General features: G+C 37.6%; 6 protein-coding genes and 1 non-coding gene across 14 annotated transcripts; 2 read left to right on the top strand and 5 right to left on the bottom strand.

Annotated features, from left to right (window-relative positions):
* Positions 1 to 24: 24 nt before the first annotated feature.
* On the bottom strand, positions 25 to 4,358 carry LOC108846503 (RNA polymerase II C-terminal domain phosphatase-like 2). Of its 3 annotated transcripts, none has more exons than XM_057005583.1 (14): positions 3,918 to 4,355; positions 3,374 to 3,844; positions 3,003 to 3,213; positions 2,582 to 2,743; positions 2,416 to 2,482; positions 2,236 to 2,341; positions 2,065 to 2,157; positions 1,855 to 1,984; positions 1,439 to 1,740; positions 1,311 to 1,362; positions 883 to 1,016; positions 761 to 814; positions 565 to 661; positions 25 to 444 (listed from the first exon to the last, which is right to left on the bottom strand). In XM_057005583.1, the coding sequence occupies exons 1-14, from the start codon at positions 4,197 to 4,199 to the stop codon at positions 317 to 319; spliced, it is 2,289 nt and encodes a 762-aa protein (XP_056861563.1). In that variant the 5' UTR covers positions 4,200 to 4,355; the 3' UTR covers positions 25 to 316. The 3 variants fall into 3 exon arrangements, with proteins under 3 accessions (XP_056861563.1, XP_018475234.2, XP_018475235.2); XM_018619732.2 differs by having other exon boundaries at positions 2,416 to 2,486; positions 2,586 to 2,743; positions 3,918 to 4,354; XM_018619733.2 differs by lacking the exons at positions 25 to 444; positions 565 to 661; positions 761 to 814 and adding an exon at positions 1,093 to 1,224 and having other exon boundaries at positions 881 to 1,016; positions 2,416 to 2,486; positions 2,586 to 2,743; positions 3,918 to 4,358.
* Positions 4,359 to 4,590: 232 nt separating this feature from the next.
* LOC108846508 (uncharacterized) lies at positions 4,591 to 8,534 on the top strand. The gene is made up of 16 exons (XM_018619739.2): positions 4,591 to 4,705; positions 4,924 to 5,082; positions 5,168 to 5,312; positions 5,395 to 5,546; positions 5,654 to 5,737; positions 5,807 to 5,869; positions 5,948 to 6,082; positions 6,179 to 6,403; positions 6,541 to 6,660; positions 6,758 to 6,807; positions 6,940 to 7,102; positions 7,196 to 7,336; positions 7,464 to 7,571; positions 7,647 to 7,745; positions 7,814 to 8,125; positions 8,230 to 8,534. Exons 2-16 carry the CDS (start codon positions 4,981 to 4,983, stop codon positions 8,350 to 8,352), a joined length of 2,022 nt encoding a protein of 673 aa, XP_018475241.2. The 5' UTR covers positions 4,591 to 4,705; positions 4,924 to 4,980; the 3' UTR covers positions 8,353 to 8,534.
* Positions 8,535 to 8,814: 280 nt separating this feature from the next.
* LOC108846505 (uncharacterized) lies at positions 8,815 to 12,490 on the top strand. Of its 3 annotated transcripts, none has more exons than XM_057005584.1 (15): positions 8,815 to 8,969; positions 9,099 to 9,207; positions 9,281 to 9,432; positions 9,547 to 9,630; positions 9,709 to 9,771; positions 9,853 to 9,987; positions 10,065 to 10,304; positions 10,442 to 10,564; positions 10,722 to 10,771; positions 10,856 to 11,018; positions 11,104 to 11,244; positions 11,362 to 11,469; positions 11,557 to 11,655; positions 11,812 to 12,118; positions 12,216 to 12,490. In XM_057005584.1, exons 1-15 carry the CDS (start codon positions 8,853 to 8,855, stop codon positions 12,221 to 12,223), a joined length of 1,899 nt encoding a protein of 632 aa, XP_056861564.1. In that variant the 5' UTR covers positions 8,815 to 8,852; the 3' UTR covers positions 12,224 to 12,490. The 3 variants fall into 3 exon arrangements, with proteins under 3 accessions (XP_056861564.1, XP_056861565.1, XP_018475240.2); XM_057005585.1 differs by having other exon boundaries at positions 11,812 to 12,019; XM_018619738.2 differs by having other exon boundaries at positions 8,816 to 8,969; positions 11,812 to 12,123.
* A 1,098-nt stretch (positions 12,491 to 13,588) lies between these two features.
* Positions 13,589 to 15,242, bottom strand: LOC108844387 (mitochondrial succinate-fumarate transporter 1). Its single transcript, XM_018617640.2, has 2 exons — positions 14,680 to 15,242; positions 13,589 to 14,264 (listed from the first exon to the last, which is right to left on the bottom strand). The coding sequence occupies exons 1-2, from the start codon at positions 15,073 to 15,075 to the stop codon at positions 13,725 to 13,727; spliced, it is 936 nt and encodes a 311-aa protein (XP_018473142.1). The 5' UTR covers positions 15,076 to 15,242; the 3' UTR covers positions 13,589 to 13,724.
* A 662-nt stretch (positions 15,243 to 15,904) lies between these two features.
* Positions 15,905 to 17,203, bottom strand: LOC108846341 (uncharacterized). 4 transcript variants are annotated; one of them, XM_018619569.2, is made up of 5 exons: positions 17,058 to 17,203; positions 16,807 to 16,901; positions 16,371 to 16,432; positions 16,186 to 16,244; positions 15,905 to 16,098 (listed from the first exon to the last, which is right to left on the bottom strand). In XM_018619569.2, exons 2-5 carry the CDS (start codon positions 16,884 to 16,886, stop codon positions 16,081 to 16,083), a joined length of 219 nt encoding a protein of 72 aa, XP_018475071.1. In that variant the 5' UTR covers positions 16,887 to 16,901; positions 17,058 to 17,203; the 3' UTR covers positions 15,905 to 16,080. The 4 variants fall into 4 exon arrangements, with proteins under 4 accessions (XP_018475071.1, XP_018475074.1, XP_018475072.1 ...); XM_018619572.2 differs by having other exon boundaries at positions 16,807 to 16,896; positions 17,058 to 17,166; XM_018619570.2 differs by having other exon boundaries at positions 17,053 to 17,161.
* A 324-nt stretch (positions 17,204 to 17,527) lies between these two features.
* On the bottom strand, positions 17,528 to 19,626 carry LOC108846808 (protein trichome birefringence-like 3). Its single transcript, XM_018620010.2, has 5 exons — positions 19,379 to 19,626; positions 19,036 to 19,276; positions 18,777 to 18,948; positions 18,324 to 18,682; positions 17,528 to 18,076 (listed from the first exon to the last, which is right to left on the bottom strand). The coding sequence occupies exons 1-5, from the start codon at positions 19,578 to 19,580 to the stop codon at positions 17,743 to 17,745; spliced, it is 1,308 nt and encodes a 435-aa protein (XP_018475512.2). The 5' UTR covers positions 19,581 to 19,626; the 3' UTR covers positions 17,528 to 17,742.
* A 2,565-nt stretch (positions 19,627 to 22,191) lies between these two features.
* Positions 22,192 to 22,264, bottom strand: TRNAA-AGC (transfer RNA alanine (anticodon AGC)). Its single transcript has one exon. It is a non-coding gene; the product is annotated as a tRNA-Ala (tRNA).
* Between the last annotated feature and the right edge of the window lie 1,296 nt (positions 22,265 to 23,560).

The raw sequence follows: 23,560 nt of genomic DNA on the forward strand, positions 1-23,560 counted from the left end.
CAATGCTCTTAAAAACTAGATTAGTTCAACATCAACAAAAATACTCATTATATAATCACTATACAAATAGTTTATGCAAAAGACTAGATGCTACTATAGGGGGAAATGATTATATCTAACGTGATATAACACCCTTATTTGGGACTGTCTAATGTGATAAAAAAAGAAGAAGCCACTGATCTACAGCTCATTCCATTTGGTTAAAAGGAATATTTACCTTTTACGTCTTCTTCTTCTTCTTCTTCTTCTTCTTCCCCACTTACTTCTCCTTAGTTGTTAAGACCATCACCTAAATTCAACTCAGAAATGGTTTTCTTCAGGTGGCTTCTTCTTCAAGCCCTTCGTTCCCTACAGCTTCATTGTTTTCCCACAAAAACCCATTTTCGTTTTTGGAACCTCTCTCTGTTTCTCCAGCAGCAGGAGAGACAAACGCAACATATTTTTCTGCAGAAAAACAACACAAACCAGATTGACTTAAAAGAACAATCTCCAGACTTGATCAAATGGTGGTAACAGATCCACACTTCAAAAAGTACCAAAAATCCCCACAGTGGTAATTTTTACCAGCCAAACTTCGAAGAGCATTCTCAGCCGCTTGTTGATGTGCATCCTTTTTAGTTTTTGCCATCCCAATGCCTATCTTCTCACCCGTGAACAAAACCTATGCATCATTAATAGCAACAATATATATTTTTTAGCATTAGACAAAGGGACTTCACTAACTAACAAACTAAGAAAGATAGTAAGGTGTCCAGCTGACCTCAACTGAAAACTGTAACTCTCTGTTGGTACTCATCACAGTCCTAAATTCCACCTGTACAAAAATCGTATATCAGTTCCTCACACTCGAGCAACAGCTTGGGTGGTTATGAAAATATGTACCTTTGAACCGCATCTTCTTCCAATTTCCTGCAGTGCACTCACAAATAAGTGAGACTGCCCACCATTACTCTTTCCACTATCTGCATGGTGTTCTCCACCATTTGACACCAATTGATTCTGGGGTATTCCACCTTCTGCAAATAGTTTGAAACAAATGCTATGTTAAATGGATTGATGCACTTAGTCCCTCAAGTATTTGTGAGTCACAACTTGTGACTGATTCCTTGCAGTTATATCAACATAAGCTTCCGCAAGTAGACAATGAATCAGGTAGGAAACCAGTGATCATCCTATCTAAGCCAGTATATAGTGTAGCTGCAGATGAGGTACACTGAAAACAAGCTTCATGGAGGAAACAAGTAACTCAGTGTTCCGAATATCCAAATTAATTGCAGGTTGATTACATTAGTTTTGAAACTGGACAATACCTGTCGTTTGACGTGAAGCATTTTGCCTTTTCAGGTCATCATCCATACATAACTGCAAAGAAAACTCTCAGACCGTAGATATCATAGTTTTGATGTCGAAGGATAAATACATAGAATACTAAATCAACCTCTTCGCTCCTCAAGTGGGATGGGTTTGTGACAGGAGCAGAACCTTGTACACCATGAGGAAACTGATTTGAATAGCTTCCTGCAGGTCGACCAGGAAGAGGAGCTCTGCTCTCTTCATCTACCAACCAACCACCCTGAGGATGCATAGAAGATGAGGGTGGCTGCATAGGAATTCGAGAGAGAAGAGGCGGTTGATTGAAGTTCTGGTTTCTTATATCAACACCAGGCCTCATCATAAGGGGTCTTCCACCATCAGAAAAAGTGAAACCATCTCGTCTAGGAGCTCCAAGTAAACTAGGTTCTAGATTTTGGTTCAACACAAAAGATAGAGAGCGTCAGAGGTAAAAAAAACATTAACATGCAAAAAAACAACTGTTCCAAGTTCAAAAATCAAGGTTAAATCAAAAGTTCTTACTATGAGAAGGCAACAATGCTGCTGCAGTTGTTGTGCTAGCGCTATTTGGTATAACTGCTATCTGCGGCTTGGGAGTTTCAGGTTTCTGCTCAGCGTTACTTGTTGCAGCAGTAGAAGAATCAGCTGCAGACTTCTCATCCCCAAAAATCCAAAAGTCATCAGAAAATCAGATTATTAAGTAAACTCAAAATTTGTATTTATTTTACTGACCGCTTGGTTTAGTCTGCGTTCCACTTCACCTCCACACATTCCTTCGATAACTGGAGGGGCAGTTATGTTTCCATTTGTGGCAAAGCCAGGATCCTGCAGAAAAATGTAGCTAGATTGGGCCAAATTTCTGTGCAGTACATTCTACAGGGATAAAGTTCTAACTAAACTTACCTCTATAATGACATAGTTGCTCACATCCGGTGAAGGGGGTAAATTTTCCACATCATCTTCATGGTAAACCAAAGATATACTACTCATTAAACTCTCATCAAATTCCCTGGCACAAATGTTCAGAACCGTAAGAACAACCAGCATGAATTCATTACTTAAAGAAAGAAAAAAAAAACTTACTTGAAAAAGTAACCTCTGACATTGCATGCAACATTTCTTGCTACGCAAAGAATTGGAACGGGAAGGGCTGTCTGATAAATGGGAAGAGGAAATTGGTTAGATACCCAAATGAAAAATGAAAGGATACAGTATCTTATTCGCAGTTTAATAATGCAAGAGCAGCAACGTGCCTCAGCTTGTGGAGCATAATACGGAAGATATGCAGGAACAACATGAACACGTGGTTGATCCTTGTCCTCCCAGACCTTAACACGATCATCAATAACCATCGCCATTTTAGGGTGGCAAATGCCACCTTTGAAGACATTTAACAAAGATTTCTTGGCATCTGCTATGCAAAGAGCAAGAAAAAAGAGAAAATGATGTTGGGTAAGATGATAGGGTCCATCACTCAATACAGAGAACTGAGAGGTAAGCAAATTAAATCAGGCACGAGAGAAGAGGCAAATTATAAAATAACAATTCAGCACAAAAACAGTAACGAAAGATATATACAAAACTAAGAAAGGTACACTAATGGCAGCATGGCACAGTATGCACTAAAACGAAAGTCACGAGTATGAAAGAAGCCAGAGAGGAGTTTTGACCTGGTTTAACGCACACAATACGATCTCGAAGCTCCTTGAGGCCTATCAGGTGAGCTTCCGGATCGAGTAATCTCCACATTTCCAAAGCATAATCTCTTTCAGCCATTGTACAGACATAAACTTCGAAACGTTTCCTAGTGTTTGCTGTCAAATAGCTTCTTAACTCCTCCCAGGCTGGTCTAAGTTTTACAAGCACACTAGTGTCACGGATCTACATCAGAAAGAACCCACAGAAACTTGATTAAGTTCCAACGAAATCAAAACTAGATTACTCAATGTATGCTCAAACGACCATATTCCTATCACATGCCAGGCCAATAAATCAGATAAGATGATGCAACGAAGACAGCACAAATAGACCTTGTTCTAACCTCAGGATTGATCCGAGTAAGAACGGTATTCTTTTCAGGCAATCTAATGACAGGCCTATAAACTTTCTCAAGGCCTTCAGAGGTAGGGCGGACCTCCTCACGTTGAGCCTTGAACAAAACACCGTTATCAAAAGCATAGTCATTATCAATATACTGCTTGAGGAGCATCCTATCATCCATAAACCTTTTAAGCTCAGCGGACATTCCATGAATCCTGACAGGATCAATCTCTCGGGAGATCCAAGCCTTGAGAGCTTCGATACGATCCTCAAAGGACTTCATGGTATTGGCAACAATGAGAGTCTCGTCAAGATCAAAGACAATGGAGAGACAGCGAGTGTTGAGCATCCTTAAACAGGAATCGTAAAGACCTAAAGGGAGAGAGAAACACCAGAAACAAGGGAACTTCTTCTCCTTGCTAGGCATCGCCACTAAATGAATCTCCGTATCCCCCAGCAAAACAACCGCCGTCTGTAAAATCACCAAAATGATGATCAAAGTGTGTTCATCTCTAATAATCAAAGCTAAAAGGAGGGAAAGAAACCTTCAATTCGTGGAAGCAGACAGCGTGGAGACGCATCAACTCGGGAGGTTTGATGGGAGCGGAGGACTCGAGCTTGCAACGAACGGAGAAAGAAGCGATAGTCTGGAGAATGGCGAGGGGAGGACATCTCTCGCCGGCGGGAGAAACGTGGTGGATTCGAATCTCGTCGTTAGGGAAGCGAAAATCGTTGCCGGAGGAGGAGGAGGAGACCTGCTTCACATCAAGCTCCCCCAAACGCAGCTCTCCGTGGTACACCACCGATTTCTGACCTAACCGATTCATCGGAATTCGAATTTCTCAAGAATGAATTTCGCCAGTGGGGAAAACAATTTAAAATCAGCAGATCCAAAGAGAATAGTAATCTCTCTCTCTCTCTCTCTCTCTCTCTCTTGGGGCTCTCTCGATAAAGAGGGGATTTTATCAGATGCTCGCTCTCGCGAATTTTATTCAACGACGGGTAGCATAAATAAGAACAGCTTCAGATATATTTATAGGCAAAGAAGAAGGTGTGTAAATTATTATAGCACCAAAATTACGAAAAAACCTGAAACCTATTTACACGTGGCGTAAGATACATCATTTAGTTTCCACCAGCTTCGTGTATCAGCCGTCCAATATGATATTTTTTTTTTATTTTGCGACCGTGCTTACTTTTTATTACCAACTTTGCATACCGGTTTTACCCTTCTTAAGTACTGCGCATATATATAAAGCGACTGTTGTTTTCCTCGCTTCCTTTCATCGACGGCGACGACGACGACGACGACGACTCTCTCTATCAATCTCCGGTAGGGTTTTGATTGATTTCAGTTTCCATATTCTCAATCTGATTGAATTGAATATTATTTGGATTGATTCTGCAAAAAGTGCTCTGCTTCGTTTGTTCGTTCGCTCGCTCGCCTTGTTCATTTTTCAATTTAGAAATCATTAGAAACGGAAAGGATAGTCGCATCTCCTTAGATTTGATGACGATTTGGTATTTCCTGATTCAATTTACGCTTTTCAGAGAAGCCAATTTGGAGATTTTGGATTGCTTTTGGCCAATTGATTGTCTGCTACTGCGATGGACCTAAATGTTTCACCCGAGCCAGAGGAAGAGGAGGATCCTTTCATTAAGAGACGCCTTGAACCCCGAGTAGAGTCTGCTGTTGAGATCGCTAGACGGGTACCCCCTCCATTTGATTCTCTCTACTTCTTTCTTTTTTGGATTATTTGATAGTTTTTTTGCTATTTTTTTTTTGTGTAATTAGGAGCGTGAAGAAAGAACGAAAAGGATGAGACTTGACAGGCCTTCCCGAAACTCTCATCAAGGTGGTTTCCGTGATCACCAGCAGTATCATCACAACAACAATGGTGGTGATACTAGAGTCTATGATAAAACCAAAATCCCTCAAGGTATGTGCCCCCCACTTTCTCCATACTTTTCTCTTCCCCTATTTTTTTGTTTTTGTTTTTACAATGCTCTTCTTCTTAACAGGTTGGCTGGATTGTCCTGGTTTTGGTCTGGAGATTGGATGCATCATTCCTTCTAAGGTTCCCCTTAGCGAATCTTACAACGAACATGTTCCTCCTGGCAAAAGATACTCTTTTAAGCAGGTCATCCGCAACCAGAGAATCAATGGACGTAAAGTAAGTTAATTGTCTTCACTTCTTCTTTCATTATGCTATCTTAGTATCTGCAACTCTCTAACCTCTGTCTCTGACTTAACATACTCTCTCTTCTTTTTCTATTTCAGCTTGGTCTAGTCATTGATCTTACTAATACAACTCGTTACTATTCTACATTAGACTTAAAAAAGGATGGCATCAAGCATGTTAAGGTGTGAATGCAATTCTTGTTTTTTTATGTCTGCTCCTCCTTTGCCGGATTGCGTTATTTTCTTTTATAGATTGCTTGCAGGGGTCGTGATGCAGTTCCAGATAATGTCTCTGTTAACTCCTTCGTCAACGAGGTACTTATTTCGTCAAATTCAATCAACCTTATCTACTGTGTTTGTAGCTCATTCAAGAACACTGTGCTATCCTTTCAGGCTATTCAGTTCATCGTTAATCAAAAACACCCAAAAAAGTATATCCTCGTTCACTGTACTCACGGGCATAATCGGACAGGGTTCATGATTGTTCATTATCTTATGCGCTCTATTCCCACCATGAACGTTACCCAGGTTCAGTTTTTTTTTTTCACATCTGCACACGCGTTGTGTTATAAATCTTTTGCTATAGTGGAGAATCTGACCTCTCTGTGTGTGGCCTTATGGCAGGCGTTGAAAATGTTTTCTGATGCCCGGCCACCTGGGATTTATAAACCGGATTATATTGATGCTTTGTACACTTTTTATCACGAAATAAAGCCTGAGACTGCTACTTGCCCACCTACTCCTGAATGGAAGAGGTCTACCGACCTTGATCTTAATGGTGATGCAGTTCATCAAGATGATGGTGATGGTGATGATGATGATGCTGAGGCTCCGCCTGCCCCTGTCCAAGTAAGTGTGCTCTTAAGTTTAACACCTTATTACAGAAACTTCCATTAGAATGAATTTTCAGATGTGCTCTTGGTCTCATTTGGCTTGAGGTATTTAATGGTGTTTGTTGCTGATTTTGCCTTTTTCTGTGGTTTCAGGAAATCATTCAGGAGAATGTGACGATGTCAAATGATGACGTTTTGGGTGATGAAATACCCCACTATCAAGAGGAAGCTTACAGAAAATTCTGTTATAAGATGCTTATGATGAGTATTGGGGTAGGTATTCAAATGTTTTTCTGTTCTATGTGTTCTTATGGAATATTGCATTTCGCCTAAATTTTGTTTTGATGTATTAAATTTTGCTGTAATACAGGGAAGAGGATGTGCTCAATTCCCAGGTTCACACCCTGTTTCCTTGGACAGGTCCGACTCTTTAATTGTGGTAGTGGTGAATACAATGAGTTTTAGCAAGTCTAATGTTAGGGTAGTCCTTGTCTGTCAGTGTAGTTGAATCTTACAGCCTTTTCTTTTTGCAAATACTACTTGTGCGCACAGGGAGAGTTTACAACTATTGAGACAGCGGTACTATTATGCGACATGGAAAGCAGATGGAACACGTTATATGATGCTTTTAACTATAGATGGTTGCTATCTGATAGATAGGAGTTTTAAGTTCCGAAGGGTACAGATGCGTTTCCCCTGTAGGCAATCAAGTGGAGTGAGTAAATTTCTGCCATTGCTTAGAGGCCTTTTGTGTGAATATATAAAACTTGTGATTCCCTAACCCTTTTGTTTTTTTCTGGGTGGTTAGGGAATGTCTGATCAAGTACATCACTTCACTTTGCTTGATGGAGAAATGGTTATAGATAATCCGATGAATGAAAAAGGGCAGGCGAGAAGGAGGTACCTCGTATATGACTTGGTAGCAATCAACGGCGAATCAGTCGTAGAGGTTGGGATCTGTCATTATTTCATCACATCCATCTTTGGATTTTGTTTACTGAGGTTGCTTTACATTGTCAACCACTGTCAGTTTTTTTTTAAGATAACTTACAGTTAAATTTTGACAAATGAACCAGCGGACATTCTGTGAAAGATGGAACATGGTCGTGCACGACGTGATTAAAGGCCGTGACATTGATAAGCAAAGGAATCATTGCTACAGATATGACCTGGAGCCTTTTGGGGTGAGCTACTTTCTGTGTTGCACGCCATGTTATTCCTTTTCCTTTGTTGTTAAATTCTTGTTGTTGTTACTTTAGGTACGGATGAAGGGTTTTTATTTACTCTCAACAGTTGAGAAGCTTCTGAAGGGTACCATTCCGTCACTTTCGCATGAAGCAGATGGCCTTATATTTCAGGTAACCATTTCGAGATGTTTCTATTTTTCCTGAACGCAGACATAGTGATTGGCATTTCGTGAAAACAGGGCTGGGACGATCCTTACGTTCCACGAACGCATAAAGGTCTACTGAAGTGGAAGTATGCGGAAATGAACTCAGTAGACTTTCTGTTCGAGATGGGTGAGGAAGAGGAGGGTCGGAGGATGCTCTTCTTGTCTGAAAGAGGGAAGAAAAAGCTTATGGACGGATATACGGTTGAGTTTAGAGATGGTTCGGATCCGTCAAGTTACAATGGGAAGATCGTAGAGTGTTCATGGGACAAGGAGAAGAAAGTATGGGTTAGCATGCGTATCAGAGTCGACAAAACTACACCAAACGATATCAACACTGCTCGTAAGGTCAGTGTATTAATGAAGAAGCAGACATATATATATACTAACTATCTTGTTCCAGAAACAAAGAAAGAAAATAAAATGAAAATGTTGATTTTGTTTTGTAATAGGTGATAAAAAGCATAAATGACAACATAACAGAGGAAGTGTTGCTTCAAGAAATAAGAGAGATCATACGTCTCCCAATGTACGCAGACCGCATTCGAATGGACCTTCGAGCTGCTGGACGCTGAGTGTGTGATAATATAAGTAAGAGGTCTGCACACGCATACCAGTAATGTTTACCTAAGAAATCCAGAGTCAGAAGACAGACAGACTGTAAAAGTCTAGCCTTGATCGATCATATAATCGTTTTGTCTTACAGAAACCTGACCCACTCAGATTACATCTTTTAAATAATACTCTATTTCTCTTATCTTTGTCGCTGTGTGTGGGTTCCAAGTTCCAACAATCTATGGCCAGGTTTTTTTTTTTTTTTTATATATGAACAGATCAGATCTAATATCTTTTGTTAGATGTAAAACGAGGGACTTCTAACTTTGTTTTAACAAATTTTCAAAAGAAAAAAAAACAAGTGATAATTCGAAAGAGAGATAGGCCCAACACAACACAACACAAGCCCGTATACTATGTTCAAGGTGTCCAGTGTTGTCTTTTGTATAGGATAAACTTGCGGTTGTGTATATATGCACTGATTCTGGCCAAATTTTGTGCTGACGACTAGGGTTTTGAGATGATGATTGATGCTGTGGACCTAAATGTTTCACCCGAGCCTGAGGAAGAGGAGGATCCTTTCATAAAGAGACGCCTTGAAACCCGAATAGAGTCTGCTGTTGAGATCGCTAAACGGGTGGGTGCCGTACCATTCATTCATCAAACCTATCTTAAAAATTCCATATGTGTTATTTTGGTCGAAAATGCTACGTACGTTGTATAATATCATATCTTCATATTTTAATTTGCTAAGTGTTTTAATTAGGAGCGTGAAGAAAGAAGGAAAAGAATGAAAATAGACAGGCCAACCCGAATGCCTCGGCCAGTTCAGCAGAATAACTGTGATACTAGAGATAAAAGCAAAATCCCTCAAGGTATTAATTCTCTTCTTTCTCCAAAGATTTTTTTGTTCCCGAGGTTCATTTGGTATGCTCTTCTTCTTAACAGGTTGGCTGGATTGTCCTGGTTTTGGTCTGGAGATTGGATGCATCATTCCTTCTAAGGTTCCCCTTAGCGAATCTTACAACGAACATGTTCCTCCTGGCAAAAGATACTCTTTTAAGCAGGTCATCCGCAACCAGAGAATCAATGGACGTAAAGTAAGTTTAATTGTCTTCACTTCTTCTTTCATTATGCTATCTTAGTATCTGCAACTCTCTAACCTCTGTCTCTGACTCTGACTTAACATACTCTCTCTTCTTTTTCTATTTCAGCTTGGTCTAGTCATTGATCTTACTAACACAACTCGTTACTATTCTACACTAGACTTAAAGAAGGATGGCATCAAGCATGTTAAGGTGTGAATGCAATTCTTGTTTTTAATAATTATCAACGTATCCTCCTTTTACCGGATTTGCTTTATCTTTCTTTTATAGATTGCTTGCAGGGGTCGTGATGCGGTTCCAGATAATGTCTCTGTTAACTCCTTCGTCAACGAGGTACTTGTTTCCTCAATTCAATCTACCTTTATCTACTGTGTGTTTGTAGCTCATTCAAGAACACTGTACTACTATCCTCAGGCTATTCAGTTCATCGTTAATCAAAAACACCAAAAGAAGTATATCCTCGTCCACTGTACGCATGGGCATAACCGGACTGGGTTCATGATTGTTCATTATCTTATGCGCTCTGTGCCCACCATGAACGTTACCCAGGTTCTGTACTTGTGCACACGCGTTGTATCATATAGATCCTTTGCTATAATGGAGAATCTTACCTCTCTGTGTGGCAGGCGTTGAAAATGTTTTCGGATGCCCGCCCACCTGGGATATATAAACCGGATTATATTGATGCTTTGTACACTTTTTATCACGAAATAAAGCCTGAGACTGCTACTTGCCCTCCTACTCCTGAATGGAAGAGGCCTACCGACCTTGATCTTAATGGTGATGCAGTTCATCAAGATGATGATGATGATGATGATGATGATGATGATGATGATGATGCTGAGGCTCTGCCTGGCCCTGTCCAAGTAAGTGTGCTCTTAAGTTTAACACCTTATTACAGAAACTTCCATTAGAATGAATATTCAGATGTGCTCTTGGTCTCATTTGGCTTGAGGTTTTTAATGGTGTTTGTTGCTGATTTTGCCTTTTTCTGTGGTTTCAGGAAATCAGTCAGGAGGAGAATGTGAAGATGTCAAATGATGACATTCTGGGTGATGAAATACCCCATTATCAGGAGAAAGCTTACAGAAAATTCTGTTATAAGATGCTTATGATAAAGAATGATGTAGGCCTTTTTTATATGCTATTCTTTGTGTTTTTCTCTATGTGGTCTTACTATGTTTAGCCTGAACGCATGCTAGAGTATTTGTAGATACTAAGCTTCAGTGATTAGAAATGATGTTTCCAGTCCATTTGATGCGATAATTTTTTCTCTGATATAGGTAAAAGGATGCACGCAATTCCCAGGTTCACACCCTGTATCTTTAGACAGGTCTGACTTTCTGCTTTATTTTTGGTATTGCATACAAATAGATGGCAAGTGTATATAGGCGAACCATTATGCTACTTGTTACAGGGAGAATTTGCAACTATTGAGGCAACGGTACTACTACGCGACATGGAAGGCAGATGGAACACGATATATGATGCTCTTAACTATAGATGGTTGCTATTTGATAGATAGGAGCTTTAAGTTTCGGAGAGTACAAATGCGTTTCCCCTGTAGGCAATCAAGTGGAGTGAGTAATTTTCTGTCATTGCTCACATGCCCTTTGTTCAAACTTGTGATTTCCCTTTGCCTTTTTGTTTTTTTTCCTTTTGTAGGGAATATCTGAGCAAGTGCATCATTTCACTTTGCTAGATGGAGAAATGGTTATTGATAATCCGAAAGATGAAAAAGGGCAGGCCAGGAGGAGGTACCTCGTATATGATCTGGTAGCAAATAACGGTGAATCAGTCGTAGAGGTTGTTGTTACTTGGGTTTTTGTTTTTTTTCAATATGTACGGCCGTCGTTTTTACCCGGTGCCAGGTAAGTTGCATGCTAAAAGATAACTTATAGTTTATTTTGAAAAATGAAACAGCGGAGTTTCTGTGAAAGATGGAACATGATCGTGCGTGAGGTGATTGGACCCCGGGAAGCTGAAAAGCACAAAATTCATTGCTACAGATACGACCTGGAGCCCTTCGGAGTGAGTTAAAATTTTCTGTCTCACATCTCTTTAAGGTCTTTTTTACTTTTAAGAAGAAAAAAGGGGTAACATTTTGCTGCTGTCTAGGTACGGCCGAAGGGATTTTGGTTACTTTCTACTGTTGAGAAGCTATTGAAGAGCACCATCCCATCCCTTTCCCATGAATCTGATGGCCTAATATTTCAGGTAACCAAGGATGTCCATATCTTAATTGTGACATAGATACGCTAACAGACACGAATACATTACAATATATTTTTTTGTATATTTTTCTCAAGAAAGTAGGAAGATGGCATTCTTTGAGTTTGAAGTACATTTTGGTTTTATGGATTAATTAAATAGGGTTGGGACGATCCTTATGTTCCACGAACCCATAAAGGTCTACTAAAGTGGAAGTACGCTGATATGAACTCAGTTGACTTTCTATTTGAGATGGGAAAGGATGATGGACGAGGAATGCTCTACTTGAACGAGAGAGGAAAGAAAAAGCTTATGGAAGGCTATTCGGTTGAGTTTAGAGATGCAGACCCTGAACCTGCCATTTACTGTGGTAAGATTATAGAGTGTTCATGGGATATGGAGAAGCAAGTTTGGGTTTACATGCGGACCAGAGTTGATAAGTCTACACCAAATGATATCCATATCGCTCGTAATGTGGATGTATTAAAATATAGTATATATTCTATCTGATTTCAAAAGACTGCGAAAATGTTTTTGATTTGTTTTTTTTTGTTATGTGAAAATAGGTGATTAAAAGCATAACCGACAACATAACAGAAGATGTGCTGCTTCAGGAAATAAGAGAGATTATCCGTCTTCCAATGTATGTAGATCGAATTCAAATTGACCTTCGAGCCGCTTCCGCTGCACGCCGAAGGTGAGACGAATTTACTAATAGGGTATCAGTTTTTATTTAATAGTACTAGGTGTTGTTCTGTTTCAGTGTCTCAGTTGTTTGAAAATGGTTGTCCATAGATGTTGTTCTGTTTTAACGTCTCAGTTGTTTGAAAATGGTTGTCCATAGATGTTGTTCTTGCTTTCGCGTCTCTGTTTTTCTGTTTCCTAGTTCTAAGATAGCATAAGAAGAAAATGTTGAGAAAATGTTACCCAACAGAATATGCAAAAGATAGCATAAGAAGAAGAACCATTTAAACAACGAGACCAGACCAATCCTATAGAAAACAGAAGTCTGTCATCTTTTTTTTCTCTCTCTCTCTTTTACTAGGTCTGTAAGAACACCCCAAATAATCCGTGTTCCCTACAAAACACTAAAGAACCATTAAGATGATGACAAAAGGAATAAAAGACATGTAAACCAGATTTTGCTTGACAAATCAACACCACCTTGAAGGTTTGTTCACTGGGTAGAGGAAGTAGAAAGCGTTGTATTCTCATCAGCTCATCCAACAATCTGGAGCAACCTTAATTCGCACTTCAGGTCAGCATATGAACAAATTTTACGACCCAACAAACCAAAAAAAGAAAAACAATAACTTAACCAAGGTTTTGTCCCCCATGTCTATGGGCTTATTTCTGACGTGACACTAGTGTGCTTGTAAAACTGAGATCAGCGTGGGAAGAGTTAAGAAGCTACTTTTTGACAGCAAACACTATGAAACGTCTTAAAATTCATGTTTGTATCTGATAGTGTGGTCGATTCTTTCTTCATTTCCAGTAACTTTGTTCTTTGCCTTGCCCTATACGTCTCTTAATTCCTATAACTTTGTGAAAGATTAATTCTGTTATTCATATTTCATAAATAGTCTATTTTCCTTGAAAGAGTTCAAATGAATTTGAATACAATTTCTTGTGTAACCTATATATATATATATATATATTCACAAAGAATTATTTTATCTTCATAGTTTATACAGTCATTTTATTACTTTCTAAAAGACTAAAACACATGTTTGTAAAAGATGTGTTACTCAATTGTATTATAGTAATCAGATACACTGTGTTGATTTTATAAATATATATATGACCCATATTTAAAATGTTAAGATTATGACCATAAAATCTTAAATGTGAAAATCTGATCTTTTAACTTGAACGTATACATACGACTAATAACATTCCCCCAAAACACAAAGGTTATGTCAACTTTTATGATTGAAAGTAAGAAAAAAAATGTGTTTCGTTATTATCAAAAGTGTCTTTGGGGGAGAATTGAATTTGGATTTTCCCATTCCTCGCAAAAATAAACCAACAAGAAACCATGACATGAAAAGAAACAAAAGTCTGTCACTCTCTCTCTATAAAGGTGCGTTAAGGAGATATCTCTTCTCATAAAGACCAGTGACCTGATCAGCAACTGCCCACATAATGGCTTGTCCTGGAGGGATCCTCATCAGCCTCGGTAACAATCCTCTCCATAGAGCCACTAATCCTTCCTCCGCATAAATCGTCCTAATGGCATGCACCATACCTTTGTATTTCAGCCCACCTTCACCGTCTCTGGTCTGAGCCATCAACCTGGTCTTGACAACATCAAACGGCCCAGTGCAGAAGGGACCAGCGGTTCCAGCTAAGAAACCTGAGATCATGGATTGCCAAGGGTGCAAGGATTTACCGTCGCCTTCGTGTTTGTTCCACAAGAGGACGTCAAAGGAGTTTTTGGCAGTGAACATGACAGCTTGGTTGGTGCCGTTACGCATAACGGTGGGGGCAGCACCAGACCAAAGACCCAAAAAGGATTCTTCTCTGACGATGGTTCGAGCACAGTGAATGGGACCTTTGTATTTGAAAAGATCGGGACTTAATCCTTTCTGTTGCTGAAGTCTAATCTTCACAACCTGAAGATGAGAGTGATGAGAGTCAAACCACATTTCTAGAAAAAAAAGACATTCTTTCTACCTGAATTCTTGTTCATAAAACCAGTAAAAGAGCAAAATGCTTCTACTTAAAAGTTGATGATTATCAGATTGGGCAAGAAGAATGGGAGCAGAAGAAGCACAATGGCCATCTACGTAGCAAAGGAGATGTGATGGCATATATCAAAATCAAACAAATCTAAACCAATATAATAAAAATCTCCTTTGCTGCTGGTTTATTGATGAGCAGGCGAATCTGGCACATGAGTTTCCCAACTAACTATTATTATTATACTATTTTGTTTAATTCCATTCATATATATATATTTACAATAATTGAAGATATGGGCATGTGATTTTGTCAGAGAATTAAGCCGCGAAAAATGGTAAGTATTACCTCGAAGGGTGTGACAATGGCGAGGGCTTCGAGAACACCGGCGCCAAATCCGGAGAGCAAACGGCCATGGTTGCTCACCTTTCCCGTCTCTTTATCCTTGAACACTGTTTGGAACATTGCGTTTGATCCCATCCGCAGCGTGTATTTCAGCGTCAGGTGAGTCGCGAACGGCGTCAATCCTTTCCACAGTGCGCGCACGCCTTCGGTTCGAACCACCGTGGAGCCGCAGTGCGCGATTCCCTTGTAGGCGCCGCCGCGATCTAGCTGGAGACGCGTCTTGATGACGTCGATGGGCTGGAGACAGCACGCCTCGACCACTCCGCCGAGTGAACCCGAGATTGCCTTCATGTACGGCGGAATCGTCGCCTGGCTTTTCGAATCCTTCCTCGCCGCCATCTCTAGATCTTCTCCTCGGCAGGCAGAGAAGAATCAAAAGAGAGAGTGGTTTACGTTGAGTTATATGCTTTATCTCTTTTTACTTCATTCGCCTCTGCTATCCCTCCTTATTTTACACAACTCCTCTTTATTTTATGAATAAAATTTAATCGACAATTAGCAAAATCTTTTCTCGGAAACCCAACAAAACGAATCTTACTCTTATCTTTTTTTAATTAATTTATACGAATGTGAATGTAAGCATATGAGAGGAAATGACACAAGTCTAAATGAAAACAGTGCCATATAATTCGTTTTCGTTATCAAGTCTTCTCATAAATATTCTCACAATTATTTTGGGTCTTAACTAATACAGTACGTAACAAAAATTATGAAACGAGGATTAGTAGTCAAAAGAAGCAAGCCAGCTAATCTTCAACGCACGGCTCATCTTGGGTAACATCTCTTTTGTCCACCATGTTCAACAAAACCCCCCACCCACTCTTGCATCTCTTTTGGCAAGAATAGTTTACACTAGTCTTGTTTCCACTCAACAAACAAACCCCCGTTACGTCCTTTTTGGTCTAGTAACTTTCATCGACTTGATAACGAAAACGAATTATATGGCACTGTTTTCATTTAGACCACTCTCAGTTTCGTCGTCATGACAAGCATATCTCTTTCTAAGTCCAGACTTCTATTTATCCCATCACGACAACAACGCTCAAAGTTGAACAACTCCCTTCGAATAGATACTATCATAGTTACACGTTTAATGCAAAACCCAGCACAATTATAAACAATCTAAGCAACTGAGATCTCTGCTAATGAATAGAGAACAAGAAGCAAAGACTTCACAAATATTTTAAATAACAGAAAAGGCTCAAAAGATCAGTGCTTGTGTTTAACACACAATCTTATTACATTCAAGCATTCTTTTTATATAGACATAGCAAACCATCCCCTCTCACTCACTATTTGAGCTTTGACCCATGTAATCTCACCCACTTCGAACAACTTGAATTCTCACGGTTTCTTGAAAGACTGAAAAGTAACAACACTCATTTAGTGTTTTTTTATTAAAAACGTGTGCGCAAGGATAAAAAGTTAATTATGGGAAAAGAAACTCACGTCAGAGTTCTTGGAAAGTTCTTCCATATGCTGAGCGACTTTCTCCTTACTCTCTGCAGCTGTAAGAAAAAAAAAGAATCAAATTCCAAAAGTTAACATAACTGTGTTTTCACCATAACTGTGTAACACGCATGAGGGAGTAAACATATTAAAAAAATATTGGGCTAGAGTTAAAAAAGACAAACCCATTTTAGAGATGTTCTCTATTCTTTTTGAAGTCCTCACAGCAAACCTCTGGAAAGCATGGCTACCAAAACAGAAACGAAAATTCACAAAATACTGTTAACAAGCCCATCAGATTATACAACCAATCAATCTTGTGAAACAATTTAATGCAAGAGAGTCCCCCGATAATCCCAAAGGATCAGATCAAACAAACAAATCATCAAAACAGGTAAGCTCTCGTAAAGATCCAACAAGAGTAACATCATGTCTATGATAAGGACAAGACTATGCAGACCAGCGTGTAAGTTGAACCTATCTAGCTTCAACAAGAAGGAGCCGATGAGGAGCTTATAAAAATACCCAATCAGCCAGAGAATGAAGCTTTTTTATAAATTAAAGAAGCAAAAGTCTAGAATAATACCCAAAAAGATGGAGAAATGAGAGTAGGTAGGGTACCTGTTAGACAAACCATTAACAATGAGCTCGTTCGCAACGTATGAGATCACTCTCCCAATAAAGTTTCCTCCTCCCGCCATTAATCTCCCCCTTTCCTTTTCACAACAGAAACAAACCTACCCCTAATTACCCCCAAATCACCACAATTTTATGGACAATTACGAACCCTAAAATCAAAAATTCAATCCAACTTAACAATCGGAGACAGAAACTCAACAGACAGAATTAGGTTGTCCTAATTAATACCTCACCTGATGCACACGACGGAAGATTGGGGAAGTTTCGAGATCAAACGAAATTCGTGGCGACGTCTCTAAAATTTTTTACAGGTTCCAGATTTGTTAAATTTATAACTAGACAACCTCCTCGTGACGGCTATGACTTGTCCCTTTAGGGCAAAACATCGGACGGTCACATGTCTCTCCATTACAATCTAACGGTCTGAAAGCCCCTAACATCGATTACCAGACTTTTCTATTTTACCCCCACCTTCTTTCCTGGCCCATCGCTTCATATATGGGCCCAGTCCATCTTGGCCTTCTTTTAATTTGTTGAGTTTGCCGTTGTTGGGTAGACGACAATCCAATTTACAAATGTTCCTCCCTTCTTTTTTCTTAAAACGTTTTCAGTTTTTTTTTTTTTTCTTTGTTAGTTAACCATATAAAACTGTTTCCCTTATGTAAATTGGTTTTGAATGATGCAATTCAATTAAGACAGAAATGAACTAATTTTTCTGCATTAATGCATTAACAGACTTTTGTTCCCTTTTTTCAATTTTATCCACCTGTCGTTTACGTTTACCAAGTTACAATACACATATATTCAAAAAACAAAACAAAATGCTGATGACAACACAAGAGTGAGAGAGGACTTGGGGTTTTCCCGTTTCATCCTTCAGTACATGCATGTTTGTTTCCTATAGCTTTTATTTATGGGTTACAAATGAGCCAATAGGATCCGGTTCCACGTATCGGGCAATCCAGGGAGGCACCAATGTATGCAATCAGCGTTACGCATTGGATCAGCTCTCTGCTCTGCCGTTAGCATCTTTCCCCCTGTCTCCGTGTAGACCGATGTGTGTGCGTCTATGCGGTACTCCGACAGCTGCGTTATGTTAATGACTGTCACGTGCGTCGCCATGTTCTTCACGACGCTTGACACCACTTTCATCATCTGCTTGTTCGACCCTGTTCCCCAAAACCTCTTGTCTTTTACTGGCTCTGTCTCGTTGAAACACTTCGTCCCGTTTGGCTTCCCCCAATCCGCACTTCTGCACGTTTTACACAAACAGTCTAGCTAATTACTATATTATAGGCGACTTTTGATTTTTTTTTTGGTGTGTTAATTAAGATCATTCTTTGCATGTATATATGAAACCACTACTATATTTCTTTATTTATTAATTCATGCGTTTGCATTACGCATTTACGTTTATAATTTATACTAACCATAATAAATAAATAAAAATAAAAAATAAATCCAAACACATAAACATAAAACTAGTAGTATTTTTTTACCTAGAATGAGTAGGAGACATGGTAGTGAAGAAGACTTTGGTCTTGTTAGAGTCGACGGTAGAGTCAACCCAATTAGCCCATGTCTTGAGCCCTAGCCTGTAAGCCACTGGTGTGTCTAAAGCCTCAGCACCTCTCTCTCCATTTCCAAATGAACCCCACAAAGCTTTCATCCTAAGCCCACTCATCCACCAAACATAAGTGTTGAAAACTAGAATATCAGCTCCTTCCCAATACTTTGATCGATCTTCCACTGAATCCACTTTTACTATCCTCTTCTTCATATCCAATATCACAGGCAAATCCGTGTTGGATTCGACAATAAACGGCGCCCAGTAAAACTCTATACTCGCATTGTATTCCTATAAAACAATTTTTTTTTTACAAATATAAGCTTCGCTTGCAACACAAGGTACAGTGATACCTCACCTAATTAACAAGGATTGTGCAAGTTACCTTTGCTTTGAAGACAAAGTATTTTTTGCTACGCTTCATTGATTTTTCTCCTTCGGGTATTATCGATTCCACCAAACACACGAATGACTCCCATTGACTTCGTTGCAACGAATCTCCCACAAACAGTAATCTTTTTCCTCTGAGTTTGTTCATTGCTAACTTCGGATTAAATCTGTTTCAAGACAGAGGAAGTTATAGATTCTGACTTAGACCAATAACTAGACTTAATTAGTAGCTTTTGAGAATAGATATAGTTTACCGTGGGATAGTACAGTCATCAGGCTGCCATTCCCACCGAAGATAATCAGTTTCTGGTCTTCCATTTTTCATACAAGAGAACTGACGGTCGATGTATGGACATGATTCATCCGTGTAGAGGGGCTCCGCTGAGCTGTTGTAAACCCATTTCCCTGCTGCAACATTACACTCTTCTGGATCGAACTCGAACCTGTCGTCCAGAACATCCATGTTTTCTGATCTCTCCTCTCGAACTTTCTCCTCTGACCAACAAGAAAAGTTAGATGAGATTACTTGCGTCACAAGAGAAGAGAAAAATAATAATAAGGCAACAGCAGAGTTTTGAGATTCGAGTATCCTCTTACTAGGTTTCGAGCTAATGTCTTTCTTCGGACAAGACTTTAACCTGAAGAAATTTGAAGAGGAAGAGGAGGAAGAAGACATCAAGCTGATTCTTTCGGTGTACAAGAGAACAAAGAACATAAAACCACATAGAACAAGAACGATTATGGATAGAGGAATCTTGGCTCCGCCCACTGCTCCTCTGTTAAGTATCAAGAAGCTCATAGTGGCGAATCTGGTAATTTCTGTGGGAATTAGAGAGAAAGGTGTTAAGGGAGTGTTTGGTTTTATTTAGGAAATTAAGGATCGAGTAGGAGTGAAGCTAAAGGCATGTTTGGATGTATTGCTTCCATCTTTTCCCACTATAACAAAGATGTGGTTAGGGAGGTTAAGGTTTGATATGATTGTGTTTTTATCTATTGATTAAGATATATGTAAACGTGAAATGCACACTGTCATTCATTAGATCAACTTTGTTTGGCTAAATCCTTGAGGTCTTCCTTTAAACCGTACTAATAGAAGAAATTGCTATTTTGAATACATTTTGTCATTTTCGTTACTTTTTTATAAAACATTAGTGATAAATTTCAGAAAATCATTCTTTTTGCCAAGAATCATTCATTTCTTTAAGCAGTTGAAAAGGTAAATCACATCAAAATAGGTGTTGCGTAAATTCTTTTATACCTAGAACGTTGGTGTCAAGCTTAAACATTTTATAGAACAGACATCTTCGGAAAAATCAACATAGAGTGACTTACTTGACACACATTGAAGTTACATAAAAGCGAATATTAATTTGATTAATTAAATCAGTAGTCTATAAATCATTCTTCAAAGTCGTTTAAAGTTAAGAACAAATAGTTGATGAATTGTTATAGTGGCCCTCAACATCAGATTAAACGGAGAATCATTTGATGATTTTGTCAATGGCACATGAAAACGAAATAAACATACACCAATAGTTGGTGTTGCTTACAAAACCAACAATAGTTCCTTTTAGTTATTTTCATTTTGATGATAGTTAAATCAATCTATCTTATTAAAACAGAAACATTCTGTTGGACCTAACATTTATTTTGTAAGTTTTTAAATTAAATACACTTTTATATTTTATAGTTAAACATACATTAAGTCACTAATATTTCTTTCTTTATACTACTATCCATGTTTCCAAACAATATACTTATTTCTTTATACTACTATCAATGTTTCCAAACAATATATTTTTTATATTACTATCAATGTTTCCAAATAATACAATAATTAATCTTAGTTATTTTATATCTATCATTTTCTCTTTAAAATTTTGTAGAAACGTCATAATTTCATAAATTGCAAAATAGTGAACTTTAAAATTTCGATTATAAGATTACAAATTATGAAATTATTACAATTTAAATCCAATTAGATTACATATCGGTCATCCATCAGTTCAATCGGTTAGTCTCGGGTTTTAGTGATTTTTTAATATGAATATTTTAAAAACATAAATTGAATTGTCAGATCTCCGGATTAACCGGTATAATCATAATCGGGTTGAATTTAAAAATACTGATTTAAATGCAAAAATATTTTAAATACACACTCTTTAAACATAACCAAAATATTTGTTAAATTATTAGTGAAATTTTTCATCGTAAAATATTCTGCGCTTCAAAAGCGCGGATTAAAATATAGTATCCTATTAAAGATGCTCTTATACGCTTATGACACCATCAGACCACCAAACGTTACGATTAGACAGCGTACATATATTAAAGACTTAAAAAGTAAATATATTAAAGACATACAGTATATATTTGTTTATCTTCCTTATTGTTTGAAGTATAGTCTATATTGGTTCATCAAGTGCGAACAATTGTATCTATTTTATTAAAACAGAAGTACACATATAGAATACCCCTTAATTTTTTTAGTGTTATTTACAATTGTATGCCACTGAGAATTAAATTGAACTTCCTATTTTAATATTTTAATGTTTGTCTTTTTCAGTTATATTAATGTGTTTCTTTTTCTTTCCTATTTTAATACTTGTCTTTTTCAGTTAGATTAATGTGTTTTTTTTCTTTTCTAATTTAATGTTTGTCTTTTTAGTTAGATTAATGTATTTTGTTTTTTATTCTTCAACAATTAATGATATTTTAAAGTTATCTTTTTTTTGTCAACTTAAAGTTGTCTAAACTATTTGAAAATATAAAATAGTCAAAAGTAAACATATGAAATAGATAAACAATAATCAAACACCAAAAATATTTAAAATATATATTTATTCTCCATCCAAATATTGAAGTTCAACCTATTTTTTAATTTTTAGTTTAGGTATTTTGGCTTATATTACTTAAATTTATATGTTTTGAGTAATTTAAAGTATATATAAATTTTGAAAATTTTAAAATAATTCAAACGGGATATCCGTATCCGAACCGAACCCGCAAATATCTGAATCAAACTGAAACCAAAATTTATAAATATTTAAATGTTGCTGAAATCTTTAAACTCGGGAATCTCAAACCCAAATAGATTTTAACTGAATCAGTGGGTATCCAAATACATATCCCTAGCGTAGTCAATGTAAAACGATCAAATATTACAAATACATCATTTAATATAAATAAATAAAAACTAAAACAGCAAATTAATACCCGTGCGGTCGCACGGGTGAAGATCTAGTTATTAAAGACAACACAAAACTCATTGGGCTTCTACTTTCTCAATTAATAAATGCATATAGTGGGAAATGTTGCAACATACTTTTTCTCATTGGTCTTGTAACTCTTGTTTAAGATTGTTTCAAATATAGAATGAAGACATGAATTAAAAATGAAGGTTAATAAAATGGAGATGCGGGGTATCGATCCCCGTACCTCTCGCATGCTAAGCGAGCGCTCTACCATCTGAGCTACATCCCCATTGTCCTGAATGTTAGAAACTGCATTTTATCATTCAAAGATTATGTGTGAGCTGGTTACGGTGGCCGTAAGGCTATGTTTATGATGACAAACCAATGCATGTGTTTTGTGATAGTCAACCAACTTAAGCGTTAGTTTTCCACAGAGACGTACGAATTATATAGAAGAGTATTCTCATTTTCCCCGCGATTAAATACTTTAAAAGAACAGTCAAATTAAGGCTACTCAATCATATGCGCACTCATTCTTTCTCAAATTTGACATTCAAGACATTCATGTTCTCACTTATATTAGGATAATTCATCTCCATAAACACTCAAAACAGTTTTCTTCTGAAGTTTGCAATTTACAGAGCCCGCGTAGCTTTGGAATACGTACTGTATCTTTTTGTCCACATGCAAATTGTGGTTTCCTTCTAACGTTACTTACTTCTTTGACATTTTTTTGTATTTCTGTAAATTTTTTGTTTAAGTTTCACATGTGGAATTTGTTCACATTCCCCGTTCTTATTTATTTAAGTTTCGAGTTATAAATATATGATTTTTTTTGCTTAATATAAATATATGATTTAGTCGAGCAAACTCTTTTTGTATTTACTAAAAATTAAAAAAAAAAAGCAAAAGTGATTCATGAACTGAAGAAGGTTCGTACTGGTGGCCTTTGAGGGTATTCTACGTTTCTACCAAGCTGTATTGATACGGTTCGAACGCCGTATGACACGGTTTCAAGTTTTTAACTGTGATTCGATCTGTTTGGTAGCTGTCTGTTGCAAGAGAAGAATGGGAAGAATACAGATAATATCATAATATATAACTACTTAAGAAAAAAATGCGTGACAAATGATCACAAATAACGCGGTGAAGTAGTAATATGTGACAACTGGTTTAACATTTTACCCAAAAAAAAAAGTTAATGTGTGACAAATGTGAGTTTTGTCTTGCAACAAGGCGTACTTTTGTTTATTTTTTGTTTATCGACTGATTAATAACCATGGAACATTATTATTAGCAGAATAAAGTAGCTAAAAGTCCCCTAAAAGTAGTAAACCAATTTGATTTAGGACACTTAGGCTATGCTCGTTTTACTCCTTCTATTAGAGCATCTCCAACCTATTGTTATTTTTATCTTTATAATAGCATTTAGAAGTGAAATTACTCCAACTCACCTCTATTTCTTCCTCTATAATAGAGATCTCTATTATTTCCTCTAATCCTCTATTTTTTACTCTATAAAATAGAGATTGCTATTTTAGAGAAATACATTGGAGCATATCCCACCTTATAGGTCGAAGATTTA

The sequence above is a fragment of the Raphanus sativus genome, chromosome 3 (assembly GCF_000801105.2).
Source record: "Raphanus sativus cultivar WK10039 chromosome 3, ASM80110v3, whole genome shotgun sequence".
Classification (NCBI taxonomy): domain Eukaryota; kingdom Viridiplantae; phylum Streptophyta; class Magnoliopsida; order Brassicales; family Brassicaceae; genus Raphanus; species Raphanus sativus.

What these genes read in the sequence shown, in the direction of transcription:
- LOC108846505 (XM_018619738.2), top strand. Translation starts at nt 8,853, where the DNA reads ATGATGATTGATGCTGTGGACCTAAATGTTTCACCCGAGCCTGAGGAA. An exon ending in TGCTTATGATAAAGAATGAT is followed by an intron (nt 10,565 to 10,721) that starts GTAGGCCTTTTT and finishes TCTCTGATATAG; the next exon opens with GTAAAAGGATGCACGCAATT. An exon ending in CACCCTGTATCTTTAGACAG is followed by an intron (nt 10,772 to 10,855) that starts GTCTGACTTTCT and finishes TACTTGTTACAG; the next exon opens with GGAGAATTTGCAACTATTGA.
- LOC108846808 (XM_018620010.2), bottom strand. Translation starts at nt 19,580, where the DNA reads ATGAGCTTCTTGATACTTAACAGAGGAGCAGTGGGCGGAGCCAAGATT. An exon ending in GATGACTGTACTATCCCACG is followed by an intron (nt 18,949 to 19,035) that starts GTAAACTATATC and finishes GTCTTGAAACAG; the next exon opens with ATTTAATCCGAAGTTAGCAA. An exon ending in ATGTCTCCTACTCATTCTAG is followed by an intron (nt 18,077 to 18,323) that starts GTAAAAAAATAC and finishes TAAAACGTGCAG; the next exon opens with AAGTGCGGATTGGGGGAAGC.
- LOC108844387 (XM_018617640.2), bottom strand. Translation starts at nt 15,075, where the DNA reads ATGGCGGCGAGGAAGGATTCGAAAAGCCAGGCGACGATTCCGCCGTAC. An exon ending in CCATTGTCACACCCTTCGAG is followed by an intron (nt 14,265 to 14,679) that starts GTAATACTTACC and finishes TCTCATCTTCAG; the next exon opens with GTTGTGAAGATTAGACTTCA.
- LOC108846341 (XM_018619569.2), bottom strand. Translation starts at nt 16,886, where the DNA reads ATGGCGGGAGGAGGAAACTTTATTGGGAGAGTGATCTCATACGTTGCG. An exon ending in GTTAATGGTTTGTCTAACAG is followed by an intron (nt 16,433 to 16,806) that starts GTACCCTACCTA and finishes CTGTTTTGGTAG; the next exon opens with CCATGCTTTCCAGAGGTTTG. An exon ending in AGAGAACATCTCTAAAATGG is followed by an intron (nt 16,245 to 16,370) that starts GTTTGTCTTTTT and finishes TTTTTCTTACAG; the next exon opens with CTGCAGAGAGTAAGGAGAAA.
- LOC108846508 (XM_018619739.2), top strand. Translation starts at nt 4,981, where the DNA reads ATGGACCTAAATGTTTCACCCGAGCCAGAGGAAGAGGAGGATCCTTTC. An exon ending in CTCCGCCTGCCCCTGTCCAA is followed by an intron (nt 6,404 to 6,540) that starts GTAAGTGTGCTC and finishes CTGTGGTTTCAG; the next exon opens with GAAATCATTCAGGAGAATGT. An exon ending in ATATCAACACTGCTCGTAAG is followed by an intron (nt 8,126 to 8,229) that starts GTCAGTGTATTA and finishes GTTTTGTAATAG; the next exon opens with GTGATAAAAAGCATAAATGA.
- LOC108846503 (XM_057005583.1), bottom strand. Translation starts at nt 4,199, where the DNA reads ATGAATCGGTTAGGTCAGAAATCGGTGGTGTACCACGGAGAGCTGCGT. An exon ending in TATTGTGTGCGTTAAACCAG is followed by an intron (nt 2,744 to 3,002) that starts GTCAAAACTCCT and finishes TTTGCATAGCAG; the next exon opens with ATGCCAAGAAATCTTTGTTA. An exon ending in AGCATTGTTGCCTTCTCATA is followed by an intron (nt 1,741 to 1,854) that starts GTAAGAACTTTT and finishes ACCAAAATCTAG; the next exon opens with AACCTAGTTTACTTGGAGCT.